The sequence below is a fragment of the Gekko japonicus genome, unplaced genomic scaffold, assembly GCF_001447785.1.
Source record: "Gekko japonicus isolate JY-2015 unplaced genomic scaffold, Gekko_japonicus_V1.1 scaffold1659, whole genome shotgun sequence".
Taxonomy (NCBI): domain Eukaryota; kingdom Metazoa; phylum Chordata; class Lepidosauria; order Squamata; family Gekkonidae; genus Gekko; species Gekko japonicus.
Window position 1 is genome coordinate 282782 of NW_015167100.1, and position 15034 is coordinate 297815.

The 15034-nt window shown below is 47.3% G+C and overlaps 1 protein-coding gene across 1 annotated transcript in view; it reads left to right on the top strand.

The window, feature by feature from the left end:
• The window catches only part of LOC107111882 (zinc finger protein 420-like), a 59105-nt gene that overhangs the window by 26732 nt on the left and 17339 nt on the right, over window positions 1-15034 (top strand). Inside the window, exons 9-10 of the mRNA XM_015412928.1 lie at window positions 2494-2580; window positions 5496-6837. Of these exons, the coding sequence (XP_015268414.1) occupies window positions 2494-2580; window positions 5496-6837 (1429 nt within the window). The remainder of the gene's footprint in view (window positions 1-2493; window positions 2581-5495; window positions 6838-15034) is intronic.

The window sequence follows — 15034 nt, forward strand, 5'->3', positions numbered from 1 at the left end:
TCTCTCTCTCTGTCCGCCGGCCCTCGCCGCTCTGGCCCCCCCTCCCTGCTCGCCGCTTCCCTCCCAAGCGGCGGCGGCAGCTACAGAGCGTCTCCTGCGCACGCGCAGGAGACGCTCTTGCACTTTTGGGGGGATTTAAACATCCCCCCGAAATTTTTTTCAACTTTTTAAATTTTTGTGCACACGTGGGGACTGGCCCACGTGTGCACAAACCTCCCCCGGCCCCCCAGCTGCCCCCAGAGCGCTGATTTAGTGATCCGCAAGTTCACTATTAGATATATAGATATGGAGCAGAGGTCCATCAGTGGCTATTAGCCACAAGGTATAGATAGGGGCTCTGGGGCAAGTGATGCTCTGTCTTCTTGGTGCTTGGGAGGGGGCCAACAGTGGGAGGGCTTCTGGAGTCCTGGCCCCACTGGTGGACCTCCTGATGGCACCTGGTATTTTTGGCCACTGTGTGACAGAGTGTTGGACTAGATAGGCCTTTGGCCTGATCCAACATTGGCGTCTCTTATGTTCTTAACTGCAGACTGGGAGGTCAGTAGTTCAGCAGTTTGAGACCCAAGTGCCACGTGACGGAGTGAGCTCCCGTCTCTGGCCCCAGCTCCTGCCATCCTAGCAGTTCGAAAGCAAGAAATTGCAAGTAGATCAATAGATACCACTTTGGTGGGAAGGTAACTGCGTTCCGTGCACCTCGGCGTTCTAGTCATGCCGGCCACATGACCACGGAGAAGTCTTCTGACAGCGCTGGCTCTTTGGCTTGGAAACGGAGATGAGCACCGCACCCCTAGAGTCGGATTCGACTGGCTTTCGAGCAAGGGAAACCTTTGCCTTTCCTTTTACTTACCTGGTGCAGTGACCAGCTCTGGCACCAGCCACATCCAGTGGCGCACTGAGCTCTCTTCATCCTGCTGGGCTGGGAGGTGTGGAGGCCTTATCTGGTTAACAGTTATAGTTTCTAAATGAAGCTGGATAACTTTCTCATTCTGACATTTATTAGGGCTGCCTCCATGCCAACATTTTGCACAGCTTTGGCTTCCAAATTGGACAGTGTCGTCTAACTGCCCATTTTCCAGGTTTCCCCCGATCTTTGTCCCGATCATTCCAGAGAGCCAGCCTATATCAACGCCATCTTCCTTCCAACTTTTTCTGGTTGCCATTTTCACTCCATCCCACCAGCGGGTCCTGACCTGGGTAGCCTAGGCTATCTCAGTCTCATCAAATCTCGGAAGCTAAGGTCGGCCCTGCTCGGAATTTAGAAGAGAGACCACCAAGGAATACCAGGGTCATAATACGGCTGCAGACAACAGCAAACCACCTCTGAACGTCTTTTGCATTGAAAATCCCCTTGGGGTCGCCATAGGTCAGCTGTCACTTGATGGCAAAAAAATAAAAAAGAGCCGAGGCCTTTAAAAAAACAAAAACGGTGATTGCTGTAGTGCAGAAACGTTACCACCATCTAGTGCTGTGGTCTATGAATTCCTAGCATTCTTTCCCCCAAAAAAAGCATATCTATAGCCTTTTTTATTACAGAGATACAAGGGGAAAGGTACCACTGGTTTTTGTCCAGATTGTCTTTTCCTGTCTGTCAACATTTGGGAGTTGCCCACTCTTGAGTAGACCGATTACTTTCTTGATTTGTATCTTCTCTTAAACAGGGCTCTCTTCGTAATCTCTCTCTAGCCTTTTTTATTAAAGAGATACAAGGGGAAAGTTACCAGTGGTTTTTTTCCAGATTGTCTTTTCCTGTCTATCAACAGGTGGTCCTTGCCCACTCTTGAGTAGACCGATTACTTTCTTGATTTGTATCTTCTCTTAAACAGGGCTCTCTTCGTAACATCTGACTTCCTCTGGTTTGTCGTTTTTAGTATAAATGTATTTGCTTAATGGATGTTCACTTCGTGTAACTGAAGAAGTGAGCTCTAATTCATGAAAGCTTACGCAGGAATAAATCTGTTAGTCTTCAAGCAATCCCTCTGGACTTGTTTTAATGTCAGTTGTTACAAATCTAAATGCACAAGCCTGGATAAATTCTAGGGCATCCATAGTGTATTCACACCTGAATAACTCACTAGGGAGTTTTTTTGTTGTTGCTTGAAAAGAGAAATGGAAGTTTTTGCCTCATTTTCATCACACTCCGTCTAAGTGGCTGCATTGATTTGTGGGAGAAGTTCCAGACCCTGTGCCTGAATCAGACTTGATGCATTGTGGCGTGGAGAGGCTGCAAGAGGAATGGCTAAAGAGAAGCAGGGCTGCCTTGTCCCCCAGAATGGGATTCCTATCTGGTGCGACTATCCAAGTTTCATGAACAGTAGGCCGACTGGAAGACGGGTGCTTTCAAGACTCTGGTGGCTTCTGTGACACACTTATCTGTTGGGGTTAGGAACTTTCCTTCTCTCTTGTGGTCTTTCAGAAGGTGAATGTAGAAATGGATGATGTAGGAAGGCCTGAATTTCTTGTAGTAACTAACTAGTCCGTATGTTTCCTCCAAAGCGACTCCCAAGCCTGGCCTCATCTCCTGGCTTCAGGAAAGCGAAGCACCGTTTCCCCCAGACCCCGAAGAAGAGGAGCGGTCGGCAGGTGGGTTGCTTAGAGGCGTGATGGGCCTCTTTGTTGGCTGGGGGTTGAGCGGTTTCCTTGGAGGGCCACTAGATGTTTCGAATGGCCCTGATCACTCACGCCGTGAGCTCATGTACCATCGGGTTACCTGCAGTGGCTCTGCCACCCTCTGAGGTTTTCTTCCTCATAAGAGCTTCTGGGGGGGGGGGGGCTGAAACAGTCCCATTCCTCTCAGCGTTGATCCAGATTTGTGGGCCTTGGATCCTGACCTTGATTCCACCCGCCCAGAAGTACCTCCCACTTCTGGGTTGTGTACATTGCAGGCACAAGAACAGAGATTTCAGGATTCTGTCTCCTCCTTTTTTGGAGGCAATGTGGTAAGAGAGACTCAGGAAAATGATTGCACAACGGGATGGTGTCGTGTCAGGAAAAGAGCAGGAGGGTTAGACAAGGAGCTGAAACTATATTCCCTTTTTCTTCGTGATAACATAAGAAAAGCCCTGCCGGATGAGAATGGTAGTCCATCTAGTCCACCATCCTGTCTCACACAGTGGCCAACCAGTTCCTCTGGAGGGCCAACACCAGGGCATAGAGGCCGAAGCCTTCATAAGGTCATCAGAAATGCCCTCCTGCATCAGACCAATAGTCCATCTAGTCTAGCATATTTTCTCTCACACTGGTCAACTAGTTCCTCTCGATGGCCAACAATACAACATAAAGGCTGATGCCTTCTCCTGATGTTACATCCTGGCTCTGGGATTCAGAGGATTAGTGCCTCTGAATGTGGCGGTTCCCCTCAGTCACCATGGTTAGTAGCCATTGATAGGCTTCTTTTACATGAATCTATCTAATCCCCTTTTAATGTTGTCTATTCTTGTGTCCATCAGTACATCCTCTGGCAGCAAATTCCACATTTTAAACTCTCCCTGTTTAAAGTAGTATTTCCTTTTATCCATCCTGAACCTACTGCCCATCAGCTTCATTGGATACCCTCAATTTTCTAGTCTTTTCAGAGAGGTGACCAGAACTGTACACAGTATTCCAGTTCCATAAATCTATACAGAGGTATTGCAGTGTCTCAATCACTTTCCTAATAACCCCTAACGTAGAGTTTGCCTTTTTCACCACTGCAGCACTGTGTAGACACTTTCATTGAACTACCCACTTTGACCCCAAGATCTTTTTTCCTCTCATTCTCAGCAATTTCAGACCCTATTAGCCTGTACCTGAAGCTGGGTTTTTTGTCCCAGTGTGCATCACTTTCCACTTACCAGCACTGAACTTCACTTGCTGCATTGTTGTCCTCTCACCCAGTTTGTGGAGGTCTTCTTGGAGGCAACGTGAGCATTGCTAGGCCTGAGGAAAGATGGGGAATAATTGCGGGGAGGGGTGGCTCACTGGTTGTCAAGGCAATGTTGTAATGATGAAAAACCATTCTAGACAAAATAACTGTGTCGTAATAGGTGATTTTAACTACCCACACATTGATTGGGTCAATATGTGTTCAAGTTGGGAAAAAGAGATTGCGTTTCTAGACACTCTCAATGACTGTGCTACAGAGCAGATGGCCACAGAACCTACCAGGGGAGAGGCGATCCTGGATTGGGTCCTAAGTAACGCCCAAGACCTGGTGAGAGATGTAAAAGGGATTGCACCGCTTGGGAACAGTGACCATAATGTGATTGAGTTCAACATTTGTATAAATAGGGAGTTGCCCAAAAAGACAGACACAACCATTCTTAACTTTAAAAGGGGTAACTTCTCTGAAATGAGGGGACATGAGGAGGAAGCTGAAAGGAAAAGTAGAAAGGGTCAAAACCACTGGGAAAGTTTGGAGACTATTTAAAACTACAATCCTAGAAGCTCAGATAAAATATGTACCGTAAGTTAGGAAAAGCACAAATAGATAACAAACGAACTAATAGAAGCTGTAGAAGGTAAGGAGGGTTCCTTTAAGTGATTCAGAAACAATCCTGGTTGCTTAAATAATGAAATGATATTATTGGCATATGGATATGAGCTGCCTCAAAGCTACAGGCAATCTCTCTCTTGAGTATTTTGTGTGGGTATTAAATAAATGCTACTGTTTTATTTTTTTACAATTTTATATCTCTCTGCCACCAATGCTGCTATCAAATTGCAATATATATAATAAAATCACATCTTAAAAACCATTAAAGTGAAGAAAAGTACTTTATAAGACCCGTGGCTAAAATACAAAACAGTAAACATTGGGTGGGAAGGAAACATCACCGAGGGAATGCCAAATGAAACAACAAAGTCTTCACCTGCTGAGGGAAGATGGTATCAAAAGGGGCAGGTCAGTCTCCCTGGTGAGAGGGTTCCAGAGTTCCGGTGCCACAACCGAGAAGGCCCTCTCCTGGATTGCTACGGCCTCCTCTCTGCAGGTGGGGCACTTGAAGGCTGTAGCCTTTGAAGATGTCCGTACTGCTCAGGTAGGTTCATAAGGCAGTAGGCAATCCTTCAAGGTTCTTTGTCCCAAACCACAGAGGTGAACACCAGCCCCTGTGGAACTCTGCCCTCATCCCTACGTGTGGTGTCTTCTGTGGTGCTGAACTCTCAACACTATCTGTTAGTGGTTCATATTTTTAAAAATGGGGGGGAAATGAAACTATTCCTACGAATGCCTTTAGTCTAGATATATTTTGTAAGTTTCTACTTAATTATTATTTGGCTGCTGTGCCAAAAGCTGTTGAGGAGTATTAGAAGTATTTGCAGGGAAGCCGTGAATTCTTCAGATGAGAACCATTGGCGAGGAGTGCCAAACTTGCCTCTATCCCATTGCCAGTTTAGAAATCAAATTAAAATGGAGAAAAGAACTTGGTCTTTCTTAACTCTGCAGAAAGGTTAGCTCTGTTTTGACTGCACATTACAGACTTATTTCCCCTTCTAATCAGAAGCCTTTGTTCCACCAGCTCACAGGCAGGAGGAGCAGAGTTACGCCAAGTGGTCTGCGATATCTTTCAAAATGACCAACCTTGGAGGGGAGGAAGAGCCTTCTAGGAACCCAGAACAGTCAAACAGGCAGGAAGAAAGCAAAGCAGAGAAGTCAAGGAATCAGTCTGTAGTTTTCCAGGCTGGCCTCCTTCTTGAAAACCCAGCCCAAGAAGAATATGGCAAAGGAAAGAGGAGGAATAAGCATTCTGAAAACAGTGAAGGATTGAGATGTGAATCCAACTTTTCTTCCCATCAGAGAATCCGTGCAGGGGCTGAAACGTACAAATGCTCTGACTGTGGGAAGGGCTTCAGCAGGCTCGTAAGCCTCACTTCTCACCAGAGAATCCATAAGAGGGAGGAACCATCCAAGAGTTCAGACTGCAAAAACTCTTTTGATCTGAGTGAAAGCCTTACTTCCCATCAAAGAACCCACACAGGGCAAAAACCATACCAGTGTCCAGAGTGCAGCAAGAGGTTCAGGTGTAACAGAGATCTCACTTTGCATCAGAGAATCCATTCCGAGGAGAAACGGTATAAATGCTTGGAATGTGGAAAGAGCTTCCGCTGGAGTTCAAACCTCCATGTTCATCAGAGAACCCACTCAAAAGAGAAAGCATATAAATGCTTGTTGTGTGGAAAGAGCTTCACTCTCAGTACAAGCCTCACTTCTCATCAGAGATTCCACACAAAGGAAAAGCCATATGAGTGCCCGGAGTGTGGAAAGACATTCAGTTGGAGCTCAGCCCTTACTTCCCATCGGAGAACCCACTCAGGGGAGAAACCCTACCAGTGCACAGTGTGTGGGAAATGCTTCAGTCAGAGACCACACCTTACTTCCCACCGAAGAGTCCATTCTGGAGAGAAACCCTATAAATGCCAGGAGTGTGGAAAAGGCTTCAGTCAGAGCTCGCACCTGAAGGTACACCAAAGACTCCACACAGGAGAAAAGCCATATAAATGCTTGGAGTGTGGAAAGAGTTTCCGTCTCAGCACGTACCTTAAACTGCATAAAAGAATCCACACAGGGGAGAAACCATATAAATGCCTGGATTGTGGGAAAAGCTTCAGTCAGAGCTCAAGCCTTAATATACATACAAAAATCCACACAGGGGAGAAGCCATATAAATGCTTTGAGTGTGGGAAGAGTTTTAGCAGCAGTTCAGAATTTAACACACACAACAGAACTCACACAGGAGAGAAACCATTTAAATGTCTGCAGTGTGGAAAGGCTTTCTACACCAGCACACAGCTTACAAATCATCATACAGTCCACACCGGAGAGAAAAAATATAGATGCAGGGACTGTGGAAAAAGATTCAGGTGGAGAGGCCATTTTATATCCCATCAAAGAACTCACAAAGAGGAGGAATTGTCGAAATGATCAGATTAAGACTATTTGAAATACAACAAGCCTTATGGGTGTCAAATAAGTCACAGGTGCCCCAAATTATGTAATGATTTAATTAGTTAAGAATCCCCCCCCCCCAAGTGATTCCTCAAATCTTAGTAAACAGCCAGGAATCTAATAAGGGAGAACCTGACCACATAATATTGCTTATTATTCATAATCTCCCTACAATGGGTAGATGTTCTGTCAACATTAAAAAGGCACTATTAGCTCTTTGTGGGTTTAGCGGATGACCCCATGAGAGAATAATGGCACCAAATAGCCCCAAGGATTTAATGTCTCAGAAATGTACTTGCAGATGGGAAACTCCCCACAAAGGGCTGCGGATTCACTCTTCCATGTCGAGCCCTCTGCAGCCCAGCATTGAATCCTTTGTTCCCACTGATTGCAATTCACTATTTACTCGCCTCCTGGTTTTCAGCCGAGTCATCCTGGCGCATCTTTGGACCATTCTCCATAGGCAGAGAAGATGCCCATTTCTGAGCCTTCTCAGTTGAGATCTGTCTTCCGTCTTGAAAGCAGAGGGGCTGCTGTTACCCGCCATGGCTGTTCTATGTGTGTTGAGTGTCCAACCATAACCTATTTCCCAATGGGTGCAAATCGTCCTCCAGCCGTGCTGCAAAGTTAAACAGGAACAGCTTTGGACTCTTTGTAAGCCAGTTTTCCTTTGTCTCTTTTAAAATTTGATTTCTTTGTTTTAAAATGTTTTTAGAAGCTTGTAAGTTGCTTCAGTAGAAAGGTGATTTGTATAAGATAAAAATAGAGTGAAAAGGAAGAAAGGAAACGGCATATGTTTTGAGGGAGTCAATATAAACTTTGTATCCAGCTTTTGTATATATGGTTTTGCCATGGACAGCAAAGAAAAGAGGGATTTAAAAAAATCTCGAAGAGGCATGTAAGAGATGCTATTTTGAAAGCAACGACGGGAACACCCTTGAAAATTGGGGACAACAACATCAGGATTTTAAGACATTCCATTTGACATAAGGAGAAAGAGCTATAAAGAATCCTTTTCTAACAAACAAATGCCATTAGTTATAGATGGCTAATTCCAGAAGGCGTCACTTTCAAACTCCATGGCAAAAAAGAAAAGATTGACTCTGTTCTTAAAGCACGTGACTTTTTGCGAACACAGCTTGGGGAACCAGCGGAGGACAAAAAGGAAGAAGAAAGCAAATCTAATGGCAAGTTGGGCTTGGGGTCTTCGGACGAGGACTCATTCTCTGAAAAGGGGGTGGCTGCCCCCAAAAGTCCATATAAACTGAGGATTAGAAAAGATAAGAACAAGTAAGGGCTGAAGGACTCTGATTTGTGCCTGAAAAAATGTTGAAATTAACTTTGGGATGCTCTGGGGATTTCTTTAAACAGTTAAAGGGATGGTTAAACGATTATTAACTTAGCATAACCGACAATGTTCATTGCATTATTAGCTTTTTGAAAATAGCATGGGGATAAGCTGATGTACGATCTCCTACTCTTGGGTTTTTAGTTAGTAGTGGGTCTTTTTTCTTTCTCCCTAGATGTAGTTCCCCTCCTCATGTTTTCAGTTATAGTTTGTAGTCTGCAAAAAACCAATAAAAACCTCCCCTCAGGGGGAAGAAGAAAAAAAAAATCACAGATGGTTTGATCAAGAGAAAAACATTTCATTTTTGCAGTACTAATTTTTTAAACAGCCAGAAATCATCCAATGAGATAGAGGAGGTGTTGCCAAAAATTTATTTTGTTGTAACATTTCTGAATGCATTCAGCATCTGACTTCAGTAAAGCTGTTTTATTCTCAGTAAAGGTGTTCGTAAGGCACGGTGGCTTGTTGGACCTAACTCACCAGACCTCAGGTTTCACAGGACAACCTTTATATAAGGTAGAAGAAGAAGAAGAGATTGGATTTATACCCCGCCCTTCACTTGGGAGTCTCAGAGCGGCTTGCAAACTCCTTTCCCTTCCCCTCCCCACAACAGACACCCTGTGAGGTGGGTGGGGCTGAGAGAACTCTGACACAAACTACTCTTTTTCAAGGACAGCTGTGCCAGAGCTTGTGACTGACCCAAGGTCACATCAGCAGGTGCAAGTGGAGGAGTGGGGAAGCAAACCCGGTTCTCCCAGATTAGAGTCCGCACACTTAACCACTACACCAAACTGGCTGGGGATAAAGAGCCCCAGAAGTCAGCGCCCCAGAAAATAGACTCTCCCTCTGCTGACTTCTGTTTACAGATTCAGCTCCGCTTGGGCTAACCTGACTTGTTTCTGAGGGTTACGTTAACAACTGGGAGGGGGAAGAGCTCACCCTAACTCACAAGCCCAAGTTGGCTTCTGTCTCTTTCTGGGACCCAGCAAGCACAAACCCTGCTTGCCTGCCAGAGCTGGCTTTTGTAGAAATGAGCAAACCGGTTTTCTTCTTATACACATCTGGAGAAGTGAGCAGACCCAGGAAAGCTAACGCTGGGAAAGGATAACTGGAGGGGGGTCAGGTGGGGGGTGCTCAGCTTACATCCTTGTTCTCTCTGGGGCTCCCCAACACATGCCAACTGTGGGGTAAGAATACTCCTGGCTCCCTCCTGCGTCTCTATGATATTGATACATCATAGAGATGAGGAAAGGGAGATTTCTAGAGTGCTGCCTGCTGCTATCTTACCACCACCGATTGCAGGGAAATTCTTGAATCGTTACCCACCCGCAGTTCGAATTCAAGAATCCACTCTGGTTGTTGAGAGGAGCAGCGTATCAGTTTTCTAAATAAATAAATGAACTCAATTCCCTCTTAAATCTCTCCCCCCACTTCTGCCTCCCAGTCTTTGGGCTCCATTCAGTGCCTTGGCTTCACTGCCACATGGGGAGGGGAGGCACACTTTATTTATTTTTTTATTTTTTTATTTACCGAGATATCTATCCAGCCCCAATCCGCAAACAGGCTCAGAGCATCTTACGCCATGTCAGACTATTCATTCCATATAACACAGAATCATTACAACATTAACTCCAACAAAGTTGAAATTTAAACAACTAATTTTAAATACTTGACTGGCAGCTCGGCGGGTAGTTACATTTCACTGTCCTCTGAGTTCATGCCACGGAGGCAGTAGATCATTCTGATGGAATAACTCAACCACCCCTGGCGCCAATAAATATGAATAGCGCCATGGAGTAATTGAGGCAGGAGAGGCCGATGTTCTTTTGACGTCCGCTGCTTCAACCAAAGGCCTGGTGGAACAGCTCCATTTTGCAGGCCCTGTGGAGTTGCAATAGATCTCGGGAGCATGTTCCACCAGGTCGCGGAAATCCTGATGTCTTTTGGGCCGGGCACTACTAAATGGTGCCGGTCAAAAGAGCTCAAGGCTCTTCAAGGCACATACAACAGCAGTAGCCCAGGCTGAAAACCCCATTACTCGGGGGGGGGGGGAACAAACATGTAAATCACACCTAAGGATATTTATAGACATTTATAGAATCGCTGTGGCTCAAGTGGTTAAGACGCTGAACTGCAGGCTGTGGAAGGTCAGTAGTTAAGCAGTTCGGGACCCGAGTGTGCCGCATGACGGAGTGAGCTCCCATCTCTAGTTCCAGCTCCTGCCAACCTAGCAGTTCGAAAGCAAGAAATTGCAAGTAGATAAATAGGTACCACTTCGGTGGAAAGGTAACAGCGTTCTGTGCGCCTTGGTGTTTAGTCATGCCGGCCACATGACCACGGAAACGTCTTCAGACAGCGCTGGCTCTTCGGCTTTGAAACGGAGATGAGCACCGCAACCCTAGAGTCGGACTCGACTGGCTTTCGAGCAGGGGAACCTTTACCTTTACCTTTTTACATCCCTCTATCTATGCATCTATTGTCCAGACGTCTAGTGAGATCAGAAGCAGTATTAGAGAGCTATGGTTGCCAACTCCAGATAGGGAGATTCCAGTTGATTAGGGGGTGGAGCCTGGTGACAGTGAGGTTTGGTGAAAGGTAAGGATCTCAGCAAGGTGTCATGCCCTGGAGTCCACCCTCCGAAGGAGCCACGTTCTCCAGGGGACCGGATCTCTAGTGTGGTGATCAGTTCTAGTTCCAGGAGATCTCCAGGTCCCCCCTGGCCACCAGCAGGGGATGGCGGGGCAGAATTTCCAATCCAGGTTAGGAAGCTCCTGGAGATTTGGGGATGGCGCTTGGGAAGGACAGGGCATTCAGTGGGGTACAATGCCACAGAGTTGACCCTCCAAGGCCTCCATTAGAATCATAGAGCTGGAAGGGTCCTCCAGGATCATCTAGTCCAACTCTCTGCACAATGCAAGAAATTTACAACCAGGGGTCATTTTGTAGAAAAAGAGGTGCAGGAGCTCATTAACATAACTCATTAGCATAACTTATTTGCATGTGCCACACCCCCTGACATCACCGGAAGTGTGTCAGAAGGCAACACCCACCACTCAGGCTCCACTGGACTGCTTTGGATTGATAGCTATTGGAGGGGGGGGAGGAACGTGCAGATCTGTCCTCTCAGAGGAGGGAGCGCTTGTACCTGAATAAAACTTGGTCTTAAAGGTGCCACTGGACTGTTTTGGACCGGGGGGGGGCTGGGGGGAGCTCTGCAACTTACCTGTCTGCTTCTTGCTCTGACTGAGGGCTGCTGGGAGCAGGGGGTGGGGCTTGTTGCATGCACCCGCCCCCTGGGCTCTATTACTGGAGCTCCGCTCCTGTGCGCTCCTGCAGAAATGACCCCTATTTACAACTACCTTCCCCACACACACCCCCAGTGTCCTTTGCTCCATGCCCAGAAGATGGCAAAAAACCTCCAGGATCCCTGGCCAAACTGGCCTGGGGAAAATTGCTTCCTGGCCCCAAAGTGGCAATCAGCATTTCTCTGGGCATGTAAGAAAGGGCCACGAGAACTAAGCACTAATACAACCAATGCTCCCTCTAAGCTGTGGAGTCTTGTGAGCAAAAACTACTTTGTGATCCACTGGCATTAAAGTTGTGAGTGAGCGATTTGGCTACTGCATCAGTTAGTTTGCTCTGGAGCCATTCTTCCTGAGCTAGGACAGAAATGTGTGCACCAGAGGTTAAAAAAAATGGTGAGCTAGCTCACACTAACTCAGCTTAGAGGAAACACCAGATACAACCCTCCCTGCCCTACTTCTCATGATCCGCCTAAGTTCACAGAATCAGCATTGCTGTCAGATGTCCGTCTAGCCTCTATTTGAAAACCTCCAAAGAAGGAGAGCCCACCACCTCCCAGAGGAAGCCTGTTCCACTGAGGAACCACTCTAACTGTCAGGAAGTTCTTCATAATGCTTAGCTGAAAACACTTTTGATTTAATTTCAACCTGTTGGTTCTGATCCTACCTTCTGGGGCAACAGAAAACAACTCTGCACCATCCTCTATAAGACAGCCCTTCAAGTCCTTGAAGATGGTTATCATGTCACCTCTCAGTCGTCTCCTCTACAGACCCAGCTCCTTCAGCCTTTCCTGATAGGACTTGCTCTCCAGACCCCTCACCATCTTTGTTGCCGTCCTCTGGATCGCTGTAGTCTGGAGATGAGCTATAATTTGTGGGAATCCCCAGGTCCCAGCTGGAGGCTGGCATCCTTAGCCCACCTGGAGATTAGCAGCCCTAATATCACAGTACATAAGAACTGAAAAGTACTCAGAAACGTGGAGTGATTTCAGCAAGAGTACTTTATTCAATCAGGAACAAGACAAGGACAGCCGGCTCGCAGGCCGGTATATATGCCCAGAAAACCCACCACCAAAACACAACCCTATTCACCCTATAGGTTATTTACAGTAGCCGAGTGTTATGTATTGAATTGTATATAACTGCTATGTGAACTGTGCCATTGAGACTTGAATGTAAATACTGATGTGTGAATCGCCTGATTGAGATGCCATTGTTAGCCAGGAATTGAGCAAACTCTTGCGACACGAACTGAGCGCCGTTATCGCTTACCAGGACATCAGGCAACCCATGCGTGGCAATTAAGCGGCGCAACACATTTATAACAGCAGTGGAAGTGGTGGTAGACATTGGCGCCACTTCCAACCATTTCGAAAAAGAGTCCACCACAATCAAAAACATTTGCCCCTGTACTGGCCCCGCCAAATCTATGTGCAGCCTCGACCAAGGCTTTCCCGCCGATTCCCATTTCTGTGGGGAGGCGGTTGGCGGTTCGGGTCTCGCCTGCTGGCATGGCGTACACCCCCGGACCCACTCTTCAATGTCAGCATCCATCCCAGGCCACCATACATATCCCCGGGCCAGAGCCTTCATATGCACCATGCCGGGATGGCCCTCGTGTAGTGATTTCAGCACTTTTTCGCGCCAGCGTTGCGGTACAATCACTCTGTTCCCCCACAGCAAACAGCCCTTTGATACCGACATTTCGCTTTCCCGCGTTTTGTACGGTTTGAACTCCGGCTCCAACGTTCCTGCCGGCCACCCCCTCCACACCCAGTTAATAACACGACTGAGCACAGAGTCTTTTGCTGTCGCAGCAGCAATGTCCTTAGCAGACACAGGTGCCTCCGGCAGTTCCTCGATAGCTAGAATGGAGCAAGTAGGAGCAGGGTCCAAGTCCTGGCCGGGCAGAGGGCAGCGGCTGAGCGCATCAGCGTGTCCAATGGCCTTACCCGGCCTGTGCTCCAGGTCGAACTCGTAGGCTGAGAGGAACAAAGCCCACCGCAACATGCGTGCGGACATAACATCAGGGAGTTGCCGGTCCTGGGCAAAAATCCCTAGCAGGGGCTTGTGGTCTGTCACCAGTATGAATCTCCGTCCAAACAAAAAGTCATGAAACTTCTTAACAGCGGAAACTAGCGCCAAAGCCTCTTTGTCAATCTGCGCGTAGTTTCTTTCCGCTGCTGTTAGCGACTTGGAATAAAAGGCGATAGGGGCTTCCCGCCCGTCGGGCATTACGTGGCTCAGCACAGCTCCCACCCCAAATGGGGACGCATCAGCAGCTAACACAAGCAGTTTGTCCTCATCATAATGTGTTAACACTGCATCAGACGACAACAATTTTTTCACCCCATCGAATGCCCGCTCATGCTCTGGACCCCACCTCCATTTTGTGTCTTTATGCAGCAGGTTGTGCAATGGGGCCGCAATCGACGCCTTGTGGGGCAAGAAGGCGTGATAAAAATTAAGGAGTCCTAGGAAGGACTGTAACTCCTTCTTCCCTTGTGGCCGTGGGGCATTCTGGATTGCGGAGACCTTATCGTTAGTAGGATGGACCCCAAACTCATCCACCCGGAACCCCAAGAACTCCACACTCGGGACTCCCACCAGGCACTTCGACTTTTTTACCTTCAGGCCCGCATCAGAAAAACGTTTGAGCACCTCCCGCACTCGGCACAGCAGCTCGTCATCAGATTTGCCCGCTATTAAGACATCGTCAAAATAGGGCACCGTGCCCGGCACCCCCCTCAACAACCCCTCCATGAGGCTCTGAAAAATCCCCGGCGCAACATTCACTCCGAATTGGAGTCGATTTACTCTAAACGCCCCCCTATGCGTTACGATGGTCTGGGCGTCAGCCGCCTCTTTGGTCACGGGGAGTTGTTGGTACGCTTGGGCCAGGTCGAGTTTGGCGAATACCTTCCCTCCTCCCAGTGATGCCAGTACGTGGCTAATGACTGGTACAGGGTACGAATGCTGCTGCAAGGCTTTGTTAATCGTGCACTTGTAGTCAGCGCAAATTCGTATTGACCCATCGGGTTTAATTGGAGTAACAATGGGGGTTTCCCATTTACTACAAGGAACTGGTTCCAACACCCCTTGTTCAAGTAGCTTATCGAGTTCAGCCTCGATCTTTGCCTTGAACGGAATGGGCACTTTCCTGTATTTTAGGCGTATAGGGCGTATAGCAGGATCCAACTCAAAAGACACTGGGGGACCATTATACTTTCCCAATCCGCCCCCAAACACTTCAGGAAATTCAGCATATAATACAGCCCATTTATTTTCCACAACGTTATTAACTCCCACAACAGCAATACCCAGAGGCTCAAACCAGTCCAACCCGAGCAGGTTGGTACGGTTTCCCTCAGCGATCAAACATGAAAGCACAGCACCTTTCCCTTTGAAATTAACTGTAAACGTATCCCTCCCCGCCAGAGGAATTCGATTTCCCTGAAAATC